This window comes from Synchiropus splendidus, chromosome 10, assembly GCF_027744825.2.
Source record: "Synchiropus splendidus isolate RoL2022-P1 chromosome 10, RoL_Sspl_1.0, whole genome shotgun sequence".
Classification (NCBI taxonomy): Eukaryota; Metazoa; Chordata; class Actinopteri; order Syngnathiformes; family Callionymidae; genus Synchiropus; species Synchiropus splendidus.
This window is the reverse complement of record NC_071343.1, coordinates 22,280,697-22,303,739: the sequence shown is the minus strand read 5'-3', so window position 1 is coordinate 22,303,739 and position 23,043 is coordinate 22,280,697. Positions and strand designations below refer to the sequence as shown.

The window sequence follows — 23,043 nt, the reverse complement described above, 5'->3', positions numbered from 1 at the left end:
TGCGTCAGTTTACTCATGAGAATGACTACCAAAGAACCAAGTTATATCCAAAAGTATTTATTCCCTGACAGAGGTGTCTAATGCAGAGCTCTGGGTCCACAACTACGCCAGGCGTAGCCTTAGCCTTAGCTCAAGTGGTGTAGAGTGACAAAGACTCTCTCTGGCCCTGACCCTTTTATACGTATTAAATTCATCTTGGTCTTGTCTGATTGGTCCTGGTCTCTTGAGGTCCGGCTCCCATGGTGCCAGATTCCAAGTCCTATGTCAAATCCCCTTGGTTTGGGGCGACGTTGATGCACTTTAACAAAGACGGTCCATTGTGGGTCCTCGTCCATTCTTATTGCTTTCACCTCTGTTTTCCTGTCGTGTGCACAAAAAGATGCAAGCAAGTTTATCCCAGTTGGGATTTCCAGCCTCAAGGTGTGTCATCCACTTCTGGCTGGATCAACAGCAAGTCTGGAGCAGGCATCAGACGACCGGTCAGGAGTTCCTGACGTGTGAGCCCTGTTCGACGAGTACTGACTGACTGGCAAAGTGCCAGTGGCAAAGCCTGAGCCCAATTCATGCCAATTTGGGTGCAGGTCTCTTGCCAATTTCTATTTCAGGTTCCTGTTCATACGTTCAACATGTACGTGGGATTGTGGATGATATACTAAACCCAGTCTCAGTCTGTGCTGTAGCTGCAAGAATAACCACACAGACCAAGGAAAGAAAGCATGTCTCTCACCGTCTCTCTCTCTCATGAGATTGGGCCCAGCGGTAGTGCCGCCACGACTCATGCCACTGCCTCTCGGTATAGAAAGGACCTTGTGCTCTCCACATTTGATTTAACACTTTCTCTTCCTTGCCATCTGTAGCTTTTTTCCTTTGCCACTGCAAGATGCAACGTCAAGTGCTGCTCCTGCATCCCCATCACTTCTTTTCTGCTCCTTTCTGCAAACATTCTCAGATGGTGAGCGACGTCTCTTTTAAAATAGCCATCAACATTTTCTATCAGATCAATTCAATTCACCCTCCTCCTCGGGTAATGCTCCTATTAGCGCCATTCTACAAACTCCACGCACAGAGTTTGATTTTGTCGGATGAGATCCTGTGTTCTCAAAGCTTTGCACTGATGAAGATAGGTGCTGGGATCAATGCTCACTCTAAATGGAGGCAGCATTCCTCGCTGCACTTCAGTTTTGGGGCAAACAGGGCAAATTACAGGATAATTTTCAGAGGACACCAGGTGGCGCTATTGGTATAGAAATGATGTGAGGTTCCACTGAACACTAAGCGCCATCTGGTGGCCTCTGACAAACAGGACGCTGTTTGGCGAGATCTCGTACTGAGTTATGAAACTTCATCTGTCCGTGACTTTCTTGCGTCCACTTGAACTTGTTTTATTGATTCGATTGTATTCCATGTTCCTTAGAGAAAACTAAGACTATTCATTAAACAGGTTTAAAAACAAAAAAAAACGTATTTCAAAGTCATCTAATTCTACCTTTCTGTTCACATTAGGTGTCAGCAGAGAGCCTCGCGTCATGAACCTAAACTCCAAACAATCGGAGGGAAAGCCTTCAGGAAGGCTTCATGACCATGACTAGTGCTCAGCTCTTAATAAGTCAAACAATCCAACCAATGGTAGACTGCATTATAGATATATTCCATGACATCAAACACACTTGAAGCCTAAGGAACATTTTAGGAGTTAAACTTTGAACAAAAATAATTGGACTGAGGTTTCATCCAGTATTGAAACCAAATGAACCAAAGCTGTTAATCCAACAGGTTAAAAACCCAGACAAATCAAACATGTTTCAACTCAATAGACGTTTATTTTTTTTTAGACAATTTCAACATTGTTTTTTTTCAGTGAGTTTTCCATTGTGTAATAAAATATTAAAGTGCCTTTAAAATACGAACAAAAACTTTGCAGAAAGTTCCTAGAAACGGGGATGAAACTGAGTTGTCAGCAGACAGTAGAAGCTTCATCCCTCAGCCAGAATCATGAAGCTTCAAGTCGATTCACTCTGATTGTCAGACGCAATTCTAAATAAAGTTCCAACACAACACTGATGAGCAAAAGAAGAAGCCTTCTTCTGACCTCCACAGCACCAGATTGTTGGTCCAGTCTCCTGGTGGCTCAGTTTTTTTGAAATACAACTTTGCTTATTTGGCATTAAAATTGGCTCAAAATGAATGAGAAACATTCAGGATTCTACAGCTCCTGAAGAGGTTTAGTCACCATGTTGGTTTGGAGCAGGACGGCTGGTTCCACACTAAACATAGTTCCTGGTCAGTCTTGGTCCTGTCATCGGCCTGTCTGCTGCAGCGACAGCAGGCACGCTCTCTGGTGATACTGCTTCTCTCTGGCGGCAGCCATCTTGGACGGCAACTCCCCGGGCTGCTCGAAGAAGACCACCAGCGCCTGTTCAGTCAGCAGCGATGCCAGGATCTGAGCGTAGCTGATGGTCCACTCGCTCTCTGCAGCCACTTGGCTTTGTGCCGCGTCTGCTCCATCTGGACCCGTCACCTGTGACTCCGCACACTGGGCCCGGTGGCTGGCCTCTCCGATCTGCAGGACCAGGCTGGTCACCGTGGCGATGGCCTGGAAGAGGTCATTCTCCTCCGGGTCACCATGGAACAAGCTGTAGAGCGTCTTACAGAACTGGATGAACTCTCGCTGTGGAGGAGCCAGAGGAGTCCTCAAGGTTATGTGAGCGTCAAAAAAGGTGAAGGCCCTCATGATATTGGAGTCACGCACCTGGTTCATGAGCTGAAGAGGCTTCTCCACTTCCTTCTCCTTCTCTCTGGCCAGATCTTGCAGCATCTGCTTCAGCTGCTCCTGGTAGCCCTTCACCTTCTCTCCATCACCTGTGAGCAAAACACACACATGAACAAGTCCAGACTGGAGAGCTGCAGCATGCCACTGTGGGACCCACCTGAGGGCAGAGAGACATAGAGAGGTCTGCTGGTGGACACCAGGGGGCTCTTCATGAGTGAGGGGTCGTCATCGTTCTCCGTCAGAGCTGCAAGCACACACACACACACACACACACACAGACCTCAGCCATTTTGACCCACAAATAGCCGCCTGCTATAGAGAGGTACCTGGAGGGATGTGCAGACGGTACAGCAGCCGAATCTTCTCACTCAGCTCTCCACAATACATCGTGTCTGGGAGAGAAAGCCAGAGTTTTAAAACACACGCAGACCAGTATGGATGACATCATCATTGGGATGAATTGGCAATGCAATGGCTGCCTCAGGAAGAACATGACCACACAAAACACTCCAGTGTAGGTCCCCTCACCCAGCCAACCAGCGAACTCCCTGAAGGTGACCAGGTTGTCCTGGTCCTGGTCCAGCAGAGTGAAGGTGCGGTTAGCGAGCGTGTCGGCGTGCTGGTTTGAGCCTCCGGGCCAAGGGACCAGCAGCCCGTACAGGCTCTTGAACTGAGGTCGGTCCAGTCGGTACTGTCGCTCCAAGTAGGTGCCTCCTCGTCTCCACGCCGCCGCCTCAGCAGCCGCAGCCGCGCTGGCATCGCCCCAGTACAGGCTGATCAGGTGCTCCGTCTGGTTTGGGGGGGCACGGTTAGGGGGGCACGGAGGAGCCGGAGGGAGAGAGGGAGTACCTTGAAGAGGTCGTAGACATCTGCCAAGATCTCAGGAGAGATGGAAACCTCTGGAGTCACCACCCTCAGCTGCTCACACACAGAGTGGGACTCATCATCCACACTTTCACTAAAACATCAGCCAGGGTCCCACTCACAGCGTTTTCCTTGATGGTGTCTTCGTGAGCCTGCAGGACCAGAATTCGGTGTCTACAGCGAAGCCTCTCAATCTGCCGCACCGTCAGGTCCCCAAATTTCTGAGAACAGAGGGAACGTTTCAATCCTGAAGAGAAGACGAGGCGGGACGCATCATTCTCTCACTTCATGGGACTCGTTGATGAGGTCGCTGATGTTCACGTGTCCCGGGGCAGCAAGGTTCGGGCTGCAGGACTCGCCGTCAGTCGCAGGAGACAGCTCTGCACTTGCAACCTGCTCCAGAAAACTGTCACGGCATGACAACAGTCACACAGACCAGGAGACAATGTCATGCCTCACCATGTTGGAGGAGAGAGCTTCTCAGGCGTCAGGACCCTTCCATCATCACTTTTACACCCGTTTATTATTATCATGACTCCTTAGACATGAAAAACAGCCAGCTCCCCAAGAGTGTACTTCATGCCCCAAAAAACAACAGTAAAATTTGACCCCTTAGGTGTCCCCATAACTTTTTTGATACACAGATGGAGAAGCAATTTCTCCTCAGTTGGACAGCGTGTTCAACTTGCTGTTGACTTTTATTTTATTTATTTGCACTCACAACAGCTGACCAAAACCAATCATAATATCTTACGCTGCCACCACGCAGTGTATGCTGCGCCACTCTGAGCATGAAAGGGTTCAATTCTGATCCAGTCATGACAAAATGAACAGAGCATTAAACACTGGCAACAGCTGAAGCAATATGACAACAATAAAATCTTACTATGGATAAATGCAGTGTTGAGAGATGAGAGAAGGCCTCAGAACGTTCAACTTCAGAGTTTAACAGTGAAAAACGGTGAAGACAAAATAAAGATGAAAATAAAATGACAGAGGGCATTTTGTGTGACTTTGTTTGGGTTTACAAAACAGACAGACTGGGATATAACACTGCCCCCCTCAGGTGTGAGGGTGAACTGCAGGTTAGTTAGACTGCCCTGAATAATGGAAGCGAATTACTGGAGTCTGTCTGAAGAATTCAGGCTTCACCATCAACTGCTGCAGGTGTGAAGGTGACGTTGACACTTACCCGTTGAGGATCATCAGTGCCTGACCATCGTCGGTGCAGGTCAGCAGCCGAGAAGCGTTGGACTCCAGCACAGCCAGACCCAGCTGGAAGATGGACTTGATTCCGTTGAAAAAGAAGCAGTCAACCACACGGACGGCGCTGTGAAAGGGAAGGACGCTGAGGAAGAGGGTGAGGAACCAGGACAGGGAGACGGAGGAGAGGGTGGCCAGGTCCGGGAAGTGGTCAGCGAGCTCTGGAAGATGCTCTCTGATTAGCTGCTCAAACACAGACTGATCCACCTGAGCACCTGCAGGAGACACCCGGGCCTGGATTTAAAACAAGCTCAGAGGTTTGACATCTTGACAAGGTTCATGAAATAATGACATCAACCCTGAGCCCTGAACTCTCACCGATGACCCGGCGGTTGAAGTAGTCTGGCAGCATCCTCTCACAAACCGCCACTAGCAGCCAGAAAGCTTCTTCCTCTCTGGCGTAGAGAAGCAGCACCGACGCCAGAATGTTCATAGACTGACAAGAGAGATGGAGCAGAAGCAAGACAAGGTTTTCAATAGAAATGCATGACGGGACAACCTGAAATGTTCCAAACTCAGAAACCCAAAATCCAATGTGCCAGATGTGTGAAGGCAACTTGTCCAGCTAACTATTAATGCGAATACACATTCTGACGACAGCCATATTTTGTAACTCCAAAGTCACTAAACAGAGCAAGGCAGGGCAGAGTGGGACCTGTGGTCAGTGCATGTGGTATCTAGAGAGTTGCTGTGTGTCACAGAGCGTCACCACAGAGGAACAACTGCACCACCTAACTTCCCATCACGGCCACTTTCCTTGCGTTCTTCTGTAACGCTGGATTAAATAAAGTGAAACATAAGGCATGTCAAGTGTTGACAATGCTGCTTGTGCTACTAGTGACTGCTTCATGCTAAAGTGTGTTGTGGCCACCTTCACTGCGGGAGGAAGCCACCTCAAAATCTCTGGTCAGAGACCCCCATGATGCTGCGCCTCTAAAAAGAAAGCTAAGCTAACTATACTGCGAATACTTGGCCGCCACCTTCGATCAGTTGAGGAAGACCGACCAGCATTTTCTATCTGGGATGATCAGACAAGCTCCTCATTTTGAGAGGTCAGACAGGCGTCCAATAGGTTCAGGGGTTCTACAGAGGTGGAGCTCACCTGGGCGAAGAGCCTATCAAAACAATTTTTAGGCGCGAGGCGGTGCGAACCAATCGCGAAGCCTGTTAGAGGGATTGTCGTGTTGTTCGTAGAACTGAAGTTACATTCAGATGACTGTTCATGAGCGCGACGAACAATGTGACGTCACACCAAGACAATCTGCCTACTGCGCAGCTGTAAGCACGACCCCCTCATTATTGCTACTGATGCTAAGCTAAAACGGTTGGCAGCGTTTTCTGCAACATGTCACAGAAAAGGACGTGCTATTTTGGATGCCAGAATATCGCCTCTCTACATAGCTTCCCCAAGGAACCTGGATTGAGGCGACAATGGGAACACTTTATTTCTCCGTTTGGTAAAACTAAAACTCCTGGGTCGCTGTACCTGTGTTCGCGTCACTTTAAGGACTCAAGTTTCGTCAACAAAAAGCAGTTCGACGCTGGATTCTGTCAGCGACTCGTAGTGAAGCGGAACGCTGTGCCGACTTTATACGGACCGAATAGGGAAGCCACATCTGAGGCGGTGAGTTTGAAGTCAGCCGCTGCGGAATACTGACAAACGCTGATGCTGCGCCGTAGTAAGTGCACTGGCAGAACACGAGCCTGTTTGGCGTGAGTTTGAGGACATCTCGAACTGGTGAGACTGGCTGTTTCCTACAGACACACGGCGTCACATCACCAAATGTGTGAGTGTGAAACGGTCGTTTATATCGGACCTCACCCCAGCTGGAGAGCATTACACACACGGTCACTCACTCTCTCCCCGACTGGTTCTGGTTTGACCTGACTACAGCACAGGAGGAGACAGAGAGGCTGCTCTTCACTCAGTGAGAGAGAGAGAGACACACATGGCTTAGAGCAGCACAGTGCGTCCAGGACACAAACTGTGTCCCACAATAGTTATATAGCATCAAAGAGACTTCATTTACACGTCAAAATGGAGGGCGCTTCTGTATTTCGGGGGCAAGTAGCAACCCTAGTTATAGTCGTTTATTTAATTTTTACGTGCAGGATATTTGCAACTCCTCACTCCTCTGTCTCATTTAGAGTACTTCGCAGGATGGTGTGGAATATAACCACGAGCTGGGTTACAAAATCTCACATAGGCGGCAGTTCAAGCCACGCACGGTGTCAATCGGAATACAGGTTGACATGTCGCTTTCTACAAGTACAACTTTGCCACTGAAGACCTGTAAAACTGAGCAGGACCATATGAGAAGTCAAGGTCAGTTTGTCTGAGAAACAATTTGGTTAAAATCTCATCCAGCATCTTAAATATATTAAATATGTGGATCATATGTGAATCATGTGGGGTTTCATTCATGAGTTTACTTTCTTTAGCATACAATATGTATCTGATGGAGATACAAAGTAGTCAATCTGAAGTGAAAGGTCGCAGAGGAAAGTTAGCAAACAAACAAATGAATGCAATGATGCATATTCTAATTGTCTTATTGTTAACAGTGTCACAGGCTTGTGTTGGCACGGAGGACAGGCTGGACACAGAGCCTGAGTGCCATGGACAAGAGTTCCACTCTGCAAAGAGACCACGCCTGGAGATAAAAAAGGAGGAGGAGGATAGCTACGAACATGACAGCAAATCTTTTGTGCTGCAACATGAGTCGACACACAAGCCTGGAGAGTCAGTGATGGAGCATTTCCAACTGAGGCAAGACAATTAATGTTCCATAAAGCTGGTCTGCAGTATTCTGTGTTCTGATATCTCTTCTATAATCTCTTTGTTTTTTATCTTTAGTGACTGCGGGATGGGCTCGCCAACACATTACAACGACAGGAAATACATTGTTTTCGAGAGGTGTTTGAGAGCGCTCTTCCAGACCTGCCCTGTGTGTCAGCGTGACTGTGAAGTTGACCAACTGCGAAAGGGGACATTTGTAGCATTCAAACAACTTTGCCCAAACTGTCAGTTCTGTAGGAATTGGCAGAGTCAGCCACTGACCAGACAAACGCCGGTGGGCGACATCATGATGTCAGCAGCCGTTTATTTTACTGGTGGATCGTACACCCAGGTAGACAAGGTATAACGCTGTTAGTGTCATCTCGACCCAATTTAATTTACTTCATACACCTAATGTCTTTTTTTTCTCTCAGACAATGAAAGCTATGAATATACAGACCCTTCAGACCGATGAGTTCAGACAGCATACACGGAACTATCTGGAACCTGCCATCGTCCACAAATGGAAAACACAGCAGCGAACACTCACAGAGCAACTTCAAAAAGAAGGCAAAGTTCCTATTGGTGGAGACATGAGAGCGGACTCCCCAGGTGATGACAAAACCATCCTTCATGGTTGTAGTCAAGCAAGAGTGATGAAATGTGTCATGTGTACAGGACACACATTTGGCAGCTACACAGTCATGCACCTGGATAGCAACCAAATAATTGATGTTCAGCTGGTTCAGGTACCCTTTGATTCCTTAAGATAAAAATCAGAGTAAATCTTAATCAACCTTTTTTTGTTGTTTTTTCACCCAGAGAAATGAGGTTGGAGGAAATGTGAACATGGAGATGGAGGGACTGAGAAGGTGCTTGAACTACCTGACCAAAAACAAAATCACCGTGGAGCACATGGTGACCAATCGGCATACACAAGTTCAAAAATATGTGAGGGACAACGACATAGAGCAGTACAATGATGTCTGGCACCTGGTGAAGGGTAAGAACCATCACATTTGCTTCATCTCAAACAACGTAAGGAGATGAAATATTTAGGGATGCTCTGATCAGGGTTTTTGCTGCTGATCACCAATGGATTGACAATGAATTTGTAATCAAAATGATGAGACCTTCTGTCTTCATGATGTGAAAACATGAACCATTAAATCATTTTATTTCAGAGACGTTTAAATATACCTCTTCAAGAAGGCAAAAATTAGAAAAAAAACCTTGCAGAATGCAACAACTATTCTGCCAAAAGGACAACTGAAAAACGTTTAATTTGATGTGAGACGTCGCAGTTTGATGAGTCTCTTGACACTTTGCTATGTCCGTGAAATATGACGCATCACAACAAGCGGGGCGACATCATGAGATGTCGGTGACCGATCGATCAGAGCATCCCTAGAAATATTGAAAGTGGCACCTGTGTACTGTATCTCGGCAGGTTTGTCCAAGAAGCTGGAGAAACTGGCAAAATCCAAAGAATGCCAGGTGGTTCGCAAGTGGTTGCCAGCAATAAAAAATCACATGTTCTGGACGGCTGTGACATCGGAGACAGGACCAGAGAAGGTGGCCAAGTGGAAGTCGCTGCTGAACCACATACAGAACATTCATACACATGATGACCCACTGTTCCCCAAATGTGCCCATCCCGAGCGAGCCACAACAGACCCTAACAAATGGTTTAAGCCAGGTACACTGCAGAAATCCTTTTGTCGTGCCATAACAGAAACAGTGATAAAGGAGTTGGAAGTTTGGTGGCCTTTTCCAAATTCCGCTGCTGACTGCCATTTTTGCGACAGGTTCCAAGTCCACTTGCCAAGTTAAAAAGCTTCTGTTAAACAAAAAGGTCCTGGAGGATGTGGAGAGACTCAGCAGTAAACATCAGACCTCGGCACTGGAGTCTTTCCATCAACTGAGACTAAGGTTTGCGCCAAAGAACGCTGTCTTCTCCTACACTGGAATGCTCTGCAGGTAAGGACCTCACTCGCACACATCTGCCATACCTCAGTATCTGTTCCAAAAAAAATCTACCTGAATAAATTTGTGCTTCTGTAAGTATATTGCTGTTTCCATTTATTTTAATATTATGACACAGGCTGTACCTGGCTGCGCTGCATTATAATGAGAACGTGGTGCGGAATCAGGCCTCCACTCAACAGGACACAGCGAGATACAGAGTGTCTTTCTCAAAGCACAGGAAAGGAACTGTCAAGGCCCTGAAGGAAGCACCAACGTATGGTAACTACATAGTAAAGAGTCATGTATTTAGAAACATGTCATAGATAACATTATGTTAGCATAATGATATTACCACATAGCTACTTATTCCCAAATAAGGTATTTGGGAATAAGTAGCATCATTTCAAAGACGGTGGAAGTAAACCTAATTTATTCCCTTTTTATTTTTATTTTGTTGGAATAATAAAGTGTGTGACTCTAGATATCTAAAAAATACTTCTTCTTCTTTAGATTATGCATCAGATCTGATGAAACTCGTGTTTGAAGAAGTTCTCCTGGAGCCACATAAATTCATGTCTGAGCTGAAAGAACTGAACATCACAGATACCCAAAGTGCACAACTGGACAGTTTGTTCAAAGAGGAGCCTGTTGACAGACTTGTATCCCAGTTCAGTGGAGAGTTGGAAAGAACTCATCAGACTGACGACACTGAATGGGAAGTTCCTCGTGTCTAAGAAATGCCATACAACACCCGCAAATAAAGCTGCAAAAACCCTGTCCCATTTGAAAGACAGACATGGTGTCTAATGGCTTTGCAAGTCATTTGTTTGCCATAAACTGTACATCGAAGACCCACATCGTCGCTCCTGAAGAGCTTGTGCGTGTTTCAGGGTGTATACAGATTCATACAGTTTGGTTCAAACCCTGGCTACAGTTGGGTGGCTCTGGAACCTGGTAAAGCCGCCTCAGTTTTTAAACTGTTATACATTACTGTATTAATGACATTAAATTTATGCAACGAAATGACACTACATTGATTTTCTCTCTGGTACCTTTTGTTACATTTGGTTTGTGTTGTGTTTTTTATCCCAGCTGTTAGACTTAAATTTCCCAATTGGGGATACATGAAACAATGTCAATCATAAACTGGTTGATGATTTCTCGTCCATTTGACAATGGATGTCAAAAATGAACAGACGAGGTTCTATCTCAGAGGTTCTAATTTCTATTAAATACAGCCAGCTCACAAATGGTGATTGTCACTCACCTTATCAACGTCTCTGCCGCACACGTTCTGTCCAGAGGTAGAAGCTTTTGTGTGTGTTCACCCTCACGGTCGGATGGCGGATCTAAGTGTATTTGTGTATTTTGAACGCACCACATTTCACCTGTTGAGTTTCTCATGTGGGAACCAGAGGCAGGGTGCAGTTTTACAATTGACTCCTGGCTGATCACAGCCGAGTGTGTGGCTGGGGAAACGAGATTTCAGCCACCACAAAACAAAGCGTTTCATTTATGTGTTTCAGTGTTCCCTATAGGCCACGTGAGAAAGTATGAAACTCTTGAAATTGGATCCACAAGAAAACAGAACTATAATGAAATGTTTCTTTAAAAAAGACTGTATAGTGTTTAGAAGCTTCTTCTGATCCTTCATACCTGACAGTAGCCAATTTTGGGGTTACGGTGAGCATAAGCAGTCAGGACGCGTCTGAGGGCTGCGATGCCAGTGGGGTTCTGGAAGGCTGGATGGTCAGGCAGGGATCGGTGGAGGTCACGCTCGATCTCCTCAGTGGCCAGGTTACTCTGACCCATGGACTTCTGGACCAGAGAGGAGTAGTAGCCCTGGTGGGAGTCCAACTCAGATGTGGAGTCTATGAAACCAGAACAAACCACTAATGGTTCAGGTTTTGCCATTTTGAGCTGTACGTTTTAGCCGTGTCATCAGTCTGTACACAGACATGTCAGAAGCTTTGAGCTTGTTATCCTCAACTACTTTTCCTTTCCTGACTGCTCTATCGGTGAACATATCATCAGGTAATTGTCATGCGAATATCAATTCTTGATTCTGGCCTCTGTGGATGTAGCCTCATTCCTCACCTGAAAATGTCATCCACAGCTCGCCTCGAAGTGAGTCGGGAATCCCGAGGGCAACCAACCTCTGGATCTTCTCTGTGCGGAACATGTGAACACCACGACCAAAATCAGAGAAGTGGTCTTCCCACAGCCTCTCCTTCACCGTCTCCATGTTCTAGCAAAAGACAAATAAAAGCTACTGCAGAATGCATTCAAACAAAATTCAGAGTCCAGTCAAACAATCGGTCACCTTGTTCCCATCAGGATCTGGCTGGCTTAAACTGAACGCCGTCATCAGAGCTTCACTGTTGACGGTGTTTCGCAGGACCTGCTCTTCCATCTCATCTTCATCTGAGCAGCCGGCATCATAGTAAAAGGTGTAGTATGTTGGTGAGCTCTAGAGGAAACAAAGAACAGCAGTCTTACTTTGATTTTACATTATATTAGATTAGATAAAAATCAAATTACTACTCAAACAAGTAATTTGAAACAAAAACTTGAAATTATTCTGCCACGTTGTTTTCATAACCTGATCCTGGGTAGAGATAAAAAACAAAAAAAACAACTGTAGCCGCAGACCTACCACAGTTTTGTTCTGCCGGTGGCTACGGAACATAGACTGTTTCCACTGCAGCGATCTCAGTCTGGAGTTGAGCGTCTCCACCAGATCATCTCTGTCCTGCAGCTCGATCAGCTGGAAGGCCTTTTTGGTGCGAAGGCTGACAATGACGGGATTTGGAAGAGCGCTGGTGCTCTCCGCCTTCTCTATGGACAGAATCTGGAGAGACGAGAACCTGTGTGCTTAGGTTGACCTTATCCAAGTCCAGTGAGAGGTCAGCGTGCTCGCCACGATTGTATTCCAAAAAAATGGACTGCTTCTTCTCAGACAGCTCGGTTGAATCATGAAATGACAAGTTCTGCCATTTTGTAGAACCACACACAGCCTAGAACATGAGGTGCCACCACTCTCACCAATAAGCTACGGTGACTTGAAATGAACCTGTTCCCATGATTTTATTGAGCAGGGTCACATCCGACCAATGAAATTACTAGGGATTGCACTATACCACTTTTCCACATCTGATACCAATACTGCAACCTTGATGATCGGTCTATCCCGATCCGAGACCTTCTACTTGTCATTCAAAAAGTTAATAAAAAGTTAATGTTTATGGATGTGAACTGCTAAACACACCATTGAAGTTGTGCACACCTACTTTGGTTGTATTAAAACAAACACATTTTAATGGCATGAATAAAATGCAACATTACAAAAATATAAACCAGTACGTGTTTGATGCACCAATCTAAAAGACATAGGGAGCATCGACATTGAGCGCTTCAATGTAAATAAACAGCTGCATTTGCATTGGTCTGATTTGACAAGTCCAGTTATATTATCATTTTATATTGGACACATGATGTGAGATCAGAACATAGTTATCAAAATAGTTCAGAATTAACTTAAGTATCCTCACACATTTTTAAGAAGGACCACAGAAATCACGACCTATGTACGGCACAGAATGCACAGCTGCCCCTGAGGCTTCTAGGTCAGTGAACAGATTTGCATGTCAAATGGATTCATGAAGAGATATGCAACTGCAACGGTGCAACCCTCTGCTTCAAAAAGGTTATGTCAAGAAATGTATACCGGTAGTCATATTCCTCACGTTTTATTATAAGGCAAAAATAGCTTGAAAACAGTTTACGCACTTTGGCTCCGATGTGTTGACTTTAACCTGCCATGGTTTGTCTCCAAGCTGGGAAACTCCTTTTTTGCCTGCCGGTGGGTACCTCTGTCTCAACCGTTCTAGCTGGTGTTCTCTGTCCCAGAAATCCAACCTGCACCTGCACCTGCACCTCCACTGACCACACGATTCCTGGACCCACACTAGCCACTCCCCTGGGAACCTCCCCCATGGCATCAGAAACCCATTCCTTGTGACCTCACCATTAAACTCCAAGCTTTGATTCCCAGTTTGAGTCCCCTGCTTCAAAATCATTACAGAATAATGGACAAGAACAGTAAAGAACACTGAATATCGTTACAAACAAACAATGTTTTATGTTATATTTAGATTATTTAGGTAGATCATTGGTCATTCTGGTCTGGTTCTCCCCTTGGTCTATTATTGAATGTTTGATCCCCTTTAAACTGGCGTTTTTCAACCGGGGTGACTGTCAGGTGTGCCGTGGGAAAATGATCCAGTTTCACCTCATTTGTCCGGAGATAGAGGTTGGCGACATGATGACATTAAACCGTGACAATTTGAATGTGTTGACGATCTACCAACGTGAGGAGATCACATGGATTTGGTCACATTCTTTCAATACACTATAGATCTATATTGATGCGCTGAATCGTCCGTCAGTCAAAGCAGCGGTGTGCAGTGCTCCTCTTCCCACACACTCACAGCGATGAAGCTGGTCTGGCCTTCACGTGTTTCTTGTCAGACCCGCAACGCCGAAGACTGTCTGCAGTGCAGAGCTAACAGCTAATGTGACGTCCTGCTTCAAAACTATATTGACACTCGTAGACTGTCAAAAGTTTGCTTTGTGGTTTAAAAGTCGGCGAAAAACTAAATCCATAACAAAATAAATGCATTCCAAAATGTGAAGAGAGAAACTCATTGTTTTTAAGAAGCAAGTTCAGGCAAAGAAGGATTTGTCTGGAAACCGAAAGCTACAGTAACATCACGCAAAAGAGAAGTGATAAGATCAAAACAGTTATTAACGGTTAGTTGCTATTTTGCCCAGCCCTTTCTGGAGACATTTAAAAAAAAAAAAACATTTTCTGCAATTTGTTTCTGCAAATAGCCTGGCAAAATAACTACCGAGTGTCAGTAGCTACAGTTTTTAACAAATTAAATGGGATTTTCCATCGGACTTCAAGCACAATTGCGCTTCTACAGAGGTTCCTTTGGTGGTGTGCCATGGGGTTTTTGTGTGTCGTGGCTAAAAAGGGCTGGAAAACACTATTCAAACACATGAAACACATGAAGACAGCATGGAGGTACCTCAGTCAGCGGGATGAGCAAAACACAGTGGCCCTCCTCCCGACTGCAGAAACACAGGTACCGGTCAGTGGTGTACAAAGTTCCTGCAGTGTGACAGCGAGCGTGTGGCGTCCACACTGAGCACGAGGCCACCTCGTGGAGATATTCACCACGAGGAAGACGAAAGAGAGCCAGAACATATTCTCTCAGAGCCTGTTCTTCCAGGATCCTGCAGGGAGGAAAGAAGTCAACACTTCATCTCTATTAATTAAATCTTGTCTATCAACCATGGAATCATTTAAAGACTGGCTGAGTGAGAAAGTCATTTGACAGGATGATGTAAAAGCAATACCTCATCCGAAGAACACATCTTTTTCCACTCAGAAATTTTCATTAACAATCCCACCCTTAAAAGAATGAGTCACATTACTTCCACCATAACCTCAAATTTCAACTCTTCAAAATATCATACATGCAATAATAAGTACTTTATAGATGGTAATAAATGCTGCCCAATTTGCAGTACAACTGTTGTATACTGTTTTGTCAGTGCTCTGACTGTATTTTTAGCTAACGTTTAAATCAAGTTTCAAAAATGTCCACAGGAAATGAACAAGAGCAAATGCTTTCACATTCTGGTTGTGGTTGATTTTTGTGTGAACACTTCTATAACATGACTGTGAAAGGCCACTGTGTCTATTACTGAGAAAGCCCTGCGTTTTGAAGTCATACTCATGAAGTCCGACAATAATTTGACTTCCACGTTGTTTTAAAAACACTGCTGCTCAAATTTTGTTTTCATTTTTTGAATTTAAAGCCATCTTGGCAGCCTTCTCCCGCTCAATCAGAACACCATACACAAGCATATGGTGTTCTGAAGAAAGTGGGATCCTGCTTCATGTAATTTTCATGTGCAATCTGTCTCCAGGATGTATGAGAGAGAATTGTTAGTCCCTCCATCCAGCACGGGTGCAGGCATAGGCACTGTATTTGGTAAAGAGGAAAATACAACTTAGTCACTTTGGGATAAAGGTAACGTAGAACGCATAACGCGCTATAGTGACGGGCTGACAGCAGATTTTCATTAATAAAAGGAAAGAATACAGGATGGAAACACATACAGTAATAGGATTACTACATCTATTTGAAGAGGAAGCTGAAGTTCCACCTCATGTTAATTACACCAATATTCAGATTGGTTACTAACAATCGGACAATTTCTATGAATCAAACATTGCATACTCTTATTTTGCTCAACAGCGGCTGATAAAATGTTGCACTAGAATTGTCCCACAGCAATGTAACCTTCTTTTGTAATCTTTCATCAGTTAGTGATAAAAATGACAGGATTTGTTCAGTTGATTAGTAACCACAGCACTTCAGTCACAAACTGAAAACCAAACATGACTGTGAAATATCCAGCTGCTGTGAGAGACAGATACTACGACTCAGATACTGGAGGATTTTTGTTTGACACAGGAAAATGCTCAGTAAAGACATTAGTGGTTGCAGAGACTCAGCAATGATTTCATCTGATGGTTCTGTGCATCTGACTTGGACAGAACATTCATACATGATTTAAGTTCATCAGTTCAATGTTTCAAATTATTTTCATCTTAGCGAAATGTGTGTCGGGACTTTGGGCATTATTCATAATTGATTGCTGTGAAGTCAATGAGGTCCTTCCCACACACACCGCTGCTGTTGACGCTCAATGAAATGCGTCCATGTAAAATAGTGAACCCACTATTGTAAAGTGAGCAATTTGTAGCCAAAAATATATATGTGGATGAAATAATCTCTGATTTACTTGAGTCATCTCATCAAACGCACTGGTCATTCTCGCGTGACCTAGCAGAGGACAACCGCTTTTCACATCCACCGTTCCTGGTGAAAAATGACAAGTCAGTGCCCCCTCTGCACCTAGTGTAAATTGGGGGTTACACATAACCGCTGTTCAGGAAAATATGGACGTGAGAATAAGGAGCAGAAAATTGTAAGAACTGTTCTTCGCTCTGCTTCTTTTCCACCTCTGAAAACTAAGAAGAAATGTTGGCTCCACCAATGTATCTGAAGCAATATAATGTAATACACAGAAATGTCGGGCTGATGCGAGCAAAATGAAATGAATGTCCTCAGATCAGACAAATTGAAATAATGCATTCATTCATTTTCCCTGGAAAAAGTCTTGTACGAGCCTGTTTCAATCATCTCAACTGTAGTAATACTGTAGATACGTAACAGGCACCAAAACATGAACCAGTACATTCTTTGCTTTGCATGCAAGTATACATTTGCATTCAAGATTCTCTGAAAAGAATCTCTGCTTACCTCTTGGTGATGCGTGTGGGCTGCTGCAGAACTCTGTCCAGCTCCAGGCCTTCGCTGTCCAGCAACCGCCTGAGAGCAATGTCAGCCAGCTGACCTATAACCCCAAAGGCCTCATCCAAGTTGAGGAACATGGAGAACTCCCTCTGCCGCTGCCGTGTGCTGACCCTGATGGCCTCGGTCATGATTCCGGTGGGGACCCGCTCCAACCGTGTCACCTCAGCCCAGGGGATGACGAACTTGACTGTGCGACAGAGAGGTCTGCTTTACAGGGTGTGATGGTCAGCAGGTGCCCAAACATGAGAGGCATGAGAGCTTTCTAAACAATCTGAGGATAAAAATTCAAAACTTCCTTCGCAGTTAAGGGTTCACACTTAAAATGAGACGAGGGAGAAAAGTACCGGTTGTTGTGATTAGAATAAACAACCACGAAGATAGCAGCGTCTGTGAATATTAAAAGCATTTCAGTAAAAGCAGCATGTTTACAACAATTTTGTAGGTTGTTCTCTACATGATTATACTTGACGTCACTGACATGTTCTGTGTTTGTTCACACATAAGGTGAGCGGATACAGAAACAAAACCCACTTCAGACACTTCTTTTGATCTCATTGTTACATTCTTCACTGCGATAGAAATAAACTGCTCACCTGGAGGCAGGAAGATAAATACAAACCAGTTTGTCTGCTACAGTTTTTTTTTGTTTTGAGCAACCAGTCTCAATTGTGTTCTGTAGCGCCCCCCGCCCCCCTTCTTCTGCGCAAACATCCTGCCGGCAGTGTAATCTGCTGCCCTCGCTGCCGTAAGCCAACATGATGGTAATCCTGTTTAGGGTAACTGCCACAGTGTCTGTCATTATGGTCCATGAAATGGGAAAAGATGTCTTTACTATTTACAGCCTTTGTACTAATGCAAGCGTCTTCAGTTTCTCTTCTATCTTGCGCTCCTTATTGATGCTGGTTCACAGTGTATTAGGTCTGGCACGCATACTTTTATGAAAGCCTTCATGTTAAGAACCCGTAATGTAAAGAAGTGTGGAAGACTGCGCAGACCTTCCTTGCCCAGCAGGAAGGAGTAGAAAGCCATGTGATTGATGCTCAGGTAGAGGAAGCCCTGGCGAGGCACTCTTCCCTTCCAGCAGCAGCAGGAGTAAAACGTCACCAGCTTCTCTGTCGAAGGGAGACCGAAGTGAAGCTCAAACTTGAGCAGAGCTTCACGGAACTTCTCCGGGTCCTCCTCCTGAGCAGCCTGTCGACCTCGAACTTCCTCAGCGATGAGACCCTTTTGGAGCAGGTAAAAGCGGCAGCCATTACACTCATGTTTTAGAGTTGTCATGTTCAATGTCTTCTGCCTACTTTAACTTTCCCTTTGACAAAACTGGCGACATCCTCCTTATTCTCAAAGACGGACAGAGAGTGAAGCAGGTTGTGAGACAGCCAGTCCCAGTGTCGGTTCACTTCCTCTACTGCTGCCCCTGTGGAAGAGACACAACATGACTCTTTTATTATATCCACAAGCTTCTCAGAGTGTGTGCTGAAGTTTCTAGATGATTTGCTATATATTTTCATGAGTTTATATCTAATTTATATACTTAATCATTTACCACTAGCGATGATCCAGCTGATCTGTGAGCCAGGAATCTGAAGGAGGATGCGGAAAGGTGTGACTCTGGCATTAGAGTCTAGCACAGTGTCTAGGGCCCCCACAAGGAGACCTGAAGTGATAAAAACATACTTTACTTAAGTACGTTACTTGAAAGAGATTTACCTGGTTAAAACTACAGTCCAGTTTAAAAAAGAGAAAGGAACAATGACAAAACACCACCATAGAATCACTGGAGGGTCAATTACAAATCAATATAATCATTATTGTCATAATATAAAAAAACTATATATATTGAAGATAAATGAAAACATGTTTATTAGTATAACTGTAAGCGTTTGAGGGAACACAAATCCAGGCAGTGACGACCATTGCTCAACAAAATTTCCCACACGTGACGGAAGAATCCAACCCATTGTGTAAATACTAAATTACATTTAATAAAGAACTTCCTGTGTGCAGCAGCAGTCAGGTGACTGAGTCTGACCCATCTGTGAGGTCACAGAGTCTTTAATGTCACACTTGTAGTTCAGTAGCTCATCCAATGTTGCTGTTCACAACATAAAGTTCAGCAGCATTACGCATTATTTAATAAAAAAAGCAGTAATACAAAGCAATACAAAAATTCTGCCCCACAACCTCATACTAGATCACTTGTCAAGCAGCTGACTCGCTGTGAAGTGAAATAATAACGTCACTTGAGCGACCCGGTGTCAGTCCACCCTTCAGTGAAAATCCCTGCAACAAACTCAGATCACCCTTCACATTTGTCTGAAAGCAACTGCACTCTATCCAGCGGCTGATCCCTATTTGGCTTCAGCCCAAATTGTAAAACATTTCTTCCAATGGATGTCAAACTGCTTGAAACTATACTGCATCCCAGCAACAGAAAGCAGTCAAAGAGCTTTCAAACTCAAACATTCCAGAGTAGGAAGAATCAACATGTGATCCTCACAGACTTGCACCCTTGTTCATGACACCATGTTTGTTCTGGTGGTGTTGTTTCGGGGCCATCAGCAAATACTTCCTGTGGTTGCAGAAGTAGAACTAGATGCACCTTGTTTGTCTACTAGTATGAAGCAGCAGATGTTGAGCTGCCCGGCCGTGCCCATATATCCTGCTGCTAAGCTCGAGCTGGACGCCCACAGGAGTGCTCAGCTTCTGCTTTTTATCTTTAAAGTTCCCGTAAAAGATTCAGGTTACAACAAACATCAGGTTGTTTTAAAATGAGTGAACATGTCATCAGCTGGAATTTGAAAACAGCAGTCACATTTAAGCCTAGCAACAACAGGTCGCCAGACAACAATAAATAAACTTAGAAAAGGTCAGAAAAGGAAAAGATCTCACACAGCTTGGCTCGCCTGCTCATGTGGCAGTGAGTGAAAATCTTCTCTCCTTTCTAGACTTCAGACAGGTAAATTAACAGGCTATGGTAACGAAACAATACACTCCTCCATGACAGTGAGAACTACTATCCATATTACAATATAAAATGCAAATTTGAATCCTTCAAGAACTGTATTGAAAAATCTTAAAACATGGATTGTTAACAAGGACTAAATGTATTAATGTTCGGAGAAGATATATTTATTGCTACAACGGTAGAAGAAAATTGTGGCATAGCCTTCAATCATTATATCACACCACAGCATTAAAATAACACCAGTTGGATATTAGTGCAAATAAAACTTTGGATTACATTGCGGAAAAATAGATGACTATCCTAAATGACTATTCCTGACTCAGTTCATAAACAAATTAAATGACTCACAATGGCTTAATACCAGATGAAATTGATGCAGTCAGCAGTCTCAGGACCAGCTCAGACCTTCGGCTGCCAAGACTTTTCTTCCCCAAGACGCTGTGATAGCCTCTCAACATGATGAGGTTCTCACTAAATGAGAACATGCGGCACTGCAAGCTACCAGGTGAAAAACAAACTCCCCATGCTTCATTTCAGAGGCTGCACCACGTTTTCGCAGAGAACAATATTACGGTAATCTACATGATATGAAGATATGCAGAAAATGAACTTCTAAGCCATTAAAGCCAAGCATGTCATGTTTGCTCTGCTACATTAAAGTTAGAGCACTATTTGTTTGGATATGTTTGTGTTTTGTTGACGCTTGTAATTAAAGTAAGAATGTACAAACATTGTGAGAAGACATATCTAGAATGAGAACGATTAAAAAATCTTAATGTCTTTGTTAATTGGACGGAGATGGGAAAGTACCATTCACGCAGATATGTCTCTGGTATGAGTCGGGGAATATGCTCACCTGTTGTTCAGAAATTCCACAGCACAGTTATGTAAATGGTTAACAGTGACAACACACCAGGACTTGACCCTCTTCTCCTCTTACTATGGAAACAACTCTAACAAACACAGGAAATTCTGTTCAACGATCACAAAAAGAAGATGTGTGTCCTCACACAGATTGATCAATCCCCACTGGAACTAAAACTTCTGACATTTTCAAAAGAGGAAGTGTGGCAGAAAGGACCCACAGCCCTCTTAAACAATTTGCTTGACTCCCAGACCTGCAGCAGACATTTTTCTTTCTTTCAGGCAAACTCATATCATGTCCAGAATAAATTGACTTTTTTGGGGCAGAAAACATGTTAACAAAATGATGTTCATGTCTTTGTTTATTTTACACCAGGGCTTAAAAATAACTTCAGAAGTGACAATGATCTTGTATTCTTTGGGTACTTGTGCAGTTACATAATTGTTTATTTGCAACATCTTTAACCAACTTGGTGTGAAACGTTTCTCCTGTCATTTTCAACATATATATGAAAACACAGAGGCTGCACAAGAATTTGTCGAGACGAAGAAAAAATACTGATATATCTACTCTGAAGAATGTGATCTTTCTGGAGTGTACAACCACCTCTGGCCCAGTGCGGCTGGGGCCATCTGTAACCCCAAAACAATTAAGAGCTGCTGAAAATGAAGAGGAAATGAACTCACAGCCAGAGATCAAGAAGTCAGGAAGCTAATGGCAGTTGTGGTCAGTATCTATAAGGGTATTGCGTTTAGAAAGACATGCCTGAACAAGCATGACTGCAAGTAAAAAAAGTAAATAAAACTCACGGCACCTAATAAAATCCTGTTCTTGAATAAGCTTGGTACTTACGACAGTTGAAATAAAATGATCAACCTTATTATTATTTGTTCAATTACATTAACGTGTTTTGCGAAGTACAAAAACGTCTTATTATAATCGTGTTGCAATGTTACAATAGTTACATTATAATGCAGTTGTAACAATATACCGCTAAAGGTTTCCAGGTCATTTATCCATAAAAATATGGGTCAGAGTCACTTGAATGATGTCACTAATGCTGACAGTCAAACGAACTTTTTTTTTTTATGAATGTCCCTCCTATAAACGAGGCACAAAGATGCAAAAATGAAAAGACTGAAACAGGAATATCGTAATGAGTGCAAATACGAAGCGTGACTTCAGTTTCTAAGCCATTTCCCCTTTTACTTCTCACCTGGACTCCTGCTCATATCTTTCTCACGCCCCAATTCTTTATAAAACGCATGATTTGAAGTACCTGTAATCTTCCCAGTGGACTCTCCGTGTCCTCGCCGTCTCTGCAGCAGGAAGAAGTCGTTGCTCCTTTCTGTCACCCAGAGCTTGAGAGCGTTTTTCAGCAGAACTTCCTCCGGGTTCAGCCACATTTCTCCAGGCAGGGAGGGACCAGGAGAAGCCCTCCGCCGTTCGAGAGGCTGCACGAACCGTATTTCGGATTCTCACCACCTGTTTTCGGGACTACAGCGGCCGGGACACCCCCTGTAGCAGCGCGTTTTGAGCCTTCTCCACGTTACTCCAGCCGACTTCTCACTTCACGTCCTCTCACACCCGATTTACAGCAGCTGTACACACCGACCTCCACGATCGTCTCTGTGACAGGACATCTCACTCTGCTCGCTTGTGTGGTGTATGTATTGCGTGTTGCACTAACCGTATTTAGGATTCTCACCACCTGTTTCCGGGGCCACAGCGGGGCTACTAATATATATATATATATATATATATATATATATATATATATATATATATATATATATATATATATATATATATATATATATATATATATATATATATATATATATATATATATATATATATAATTCATTTATTTTTTGTCACTGGTCCAATGTCTATGATGAACGTTGACAATACCGTTCAACAATATAAATAAAACATCAAATTCATATTCATACAATTCAGACTTTGGTCTGTTTTTATGTATAGCGTAACGCAACAGACCGGCGCCTAGTCCTTTGAATAGAGAAGGCAGAAAAAGGAGGGAGTGTGATCTCTGTTTTAGGACATTTTCCCACCTCTCCTAAATTCTGATTGGAAGATGGAAACACA

The 23,043-nt window shown here is 43.9% G+C and overlaps 2 protein-coding genes across 4 annotated transcripts; one reads left to right on the top strand and one right to left on the bottom strand.

The window, feature by feature from the left end:
- Positions 1 to 1,819: 1,819 nt before the first annotated feature.
- LOC128765917 (TBC1 domain family member 8) lies at positions 1,820 to 22,550 on the bottom strand. The gene is made up of 20 exons (XM_053877161.1): positions 22,214 to 22,550; positions 18,648 to 18,758; positions 18,400 to 18,518; positions 18,097 to 18,325; positions 17,048 to 17,288; positions 14,738 to 14,945; positions 12,301 to 12,495; positions 11,968 to 12,114; positions 11,742 to 11,892; positions 11,301 to 11,515; positions 5,216 to 5,333; positions 4,827 to 5,112; positions 3,920 to 4,040; positions 3,757 to 3,855; positions 3,620 to 3,688; positions 3,299 to 3,560; positions 3,097 to 3,162; positions 2,928 to 3,014; positions 2,750 to 2,859; positions 1,820 to 2,668 (listed from the first exon to the last, which is right to left on the bottom strand). Exons 1-20 carry the CDS (start codon positions 22,338 to 22,340, stop codon positions 2,297 to 2,299), a joined length of 3,333 nt encoding a protein of 1,110 aa, XP_053733136.1. The 5' UTR covers positions 22,341 to 22,550; the 3' UTR covers positions 1,820 to 2,296.
- On the top strand, positions 6,157 to 10,690 carry LOC128765918 (uncharacterized). 3 transcript variants are annotated; one of them, XM_053877164.1, is made up of 11 exons: positions 6,157 to 6,521; positions 7,046 to 7,223; positions 7,463 to 7,667; positions 7,755 to 8,037; positions 8,111 to 8,288; positions 8,355 to 8,425; positions 8,499 to 8,679; positions 9,127 to 9,375; positions 9,485 to 9,656; positions 9,781 to 9,923; positions 10,155 to 10,689. In XM_053877164.1, exons 1-11 carry the CDS (start codon positions 6,243 to 6,245, stop codon positions 10,376 to 10,378), a joined length of 2,163 nt encoding a protein of 720 aa, XP_053733139.1. In that variant the 5' UTR covers positions 6,157 to 6,242; the 3' UTR covers positions 10,379 to 10,689. The 3 variants fall into 3 exon arrangements, with proteins under 3 accessions (XP_053733139.1, XP_053733138.1, XP_053733140.1); XM_053877163.1 differs by having other exon boundaries at positions 8,111 to 8,425; positions 10,155 to 10,690; XM_053877165.1 differs by lacking the exons at positions 8,355 to 8,425; positions 8,499 to 8,679 and having other exon boundaries at positions 10,155 to 10,690.
- Positions 22,551 to 23,043: the final 493 nt, after the last annotated feature.

What these genes read in the sequence shown, in the direction of transcription:
- LOC128765918 (XM_053877163.1), top strand. Translation starts at nt 6,243, where the DNA reads ATGTCACAGAAAAGGACGTGCTATTTTGGATGCCAGAATATCGCCTCT. An exon ending in GGGAAGCCACATCTGAGGCG is followed by an intron (nt 6,522 to 7,045) that starts GTGAGTTTGAAG and finishes TGTCTCATTTAG; the next exon opens with AGTACTTCGCAGGATGGTGT. An exon ending in TTGATGTTCAGCTGGTTCAG is followed by an intron (nt 8,426 to 8,498) that starts GTACCCTTTGAT and finishes TTTTTCACCCAG; the next exon opens with AGAAATGAGGTTGGAGGAAA.
- LOC128765917 (XM_053877161.1), bottom strand. Translation starts at nt 22,340, where the DNA reads ATGTGGCTGAACCCGGAGGAAGTTCTGCTGAAAAACGCTCTCAAGCTC. An exon ending in CAGCTGGATCATCGCTAGTG is followed by an intron (nt 18,519 to 18,647) that starts GTAAATGATTAA and finishes TCTCTTCCACAG; the next exon opens with GGGCAGCAGTAGAGGAAGTG. An exon ending in CTTCCTGCTGGGCAAGGAAG is followed by an intron (nt 17,289 to 18,096) that starts GTCTGCGCAGTC and finishes TCTGTCGCACAG; the next exon opens with TCAAGTTCGTCATCCCCTGG.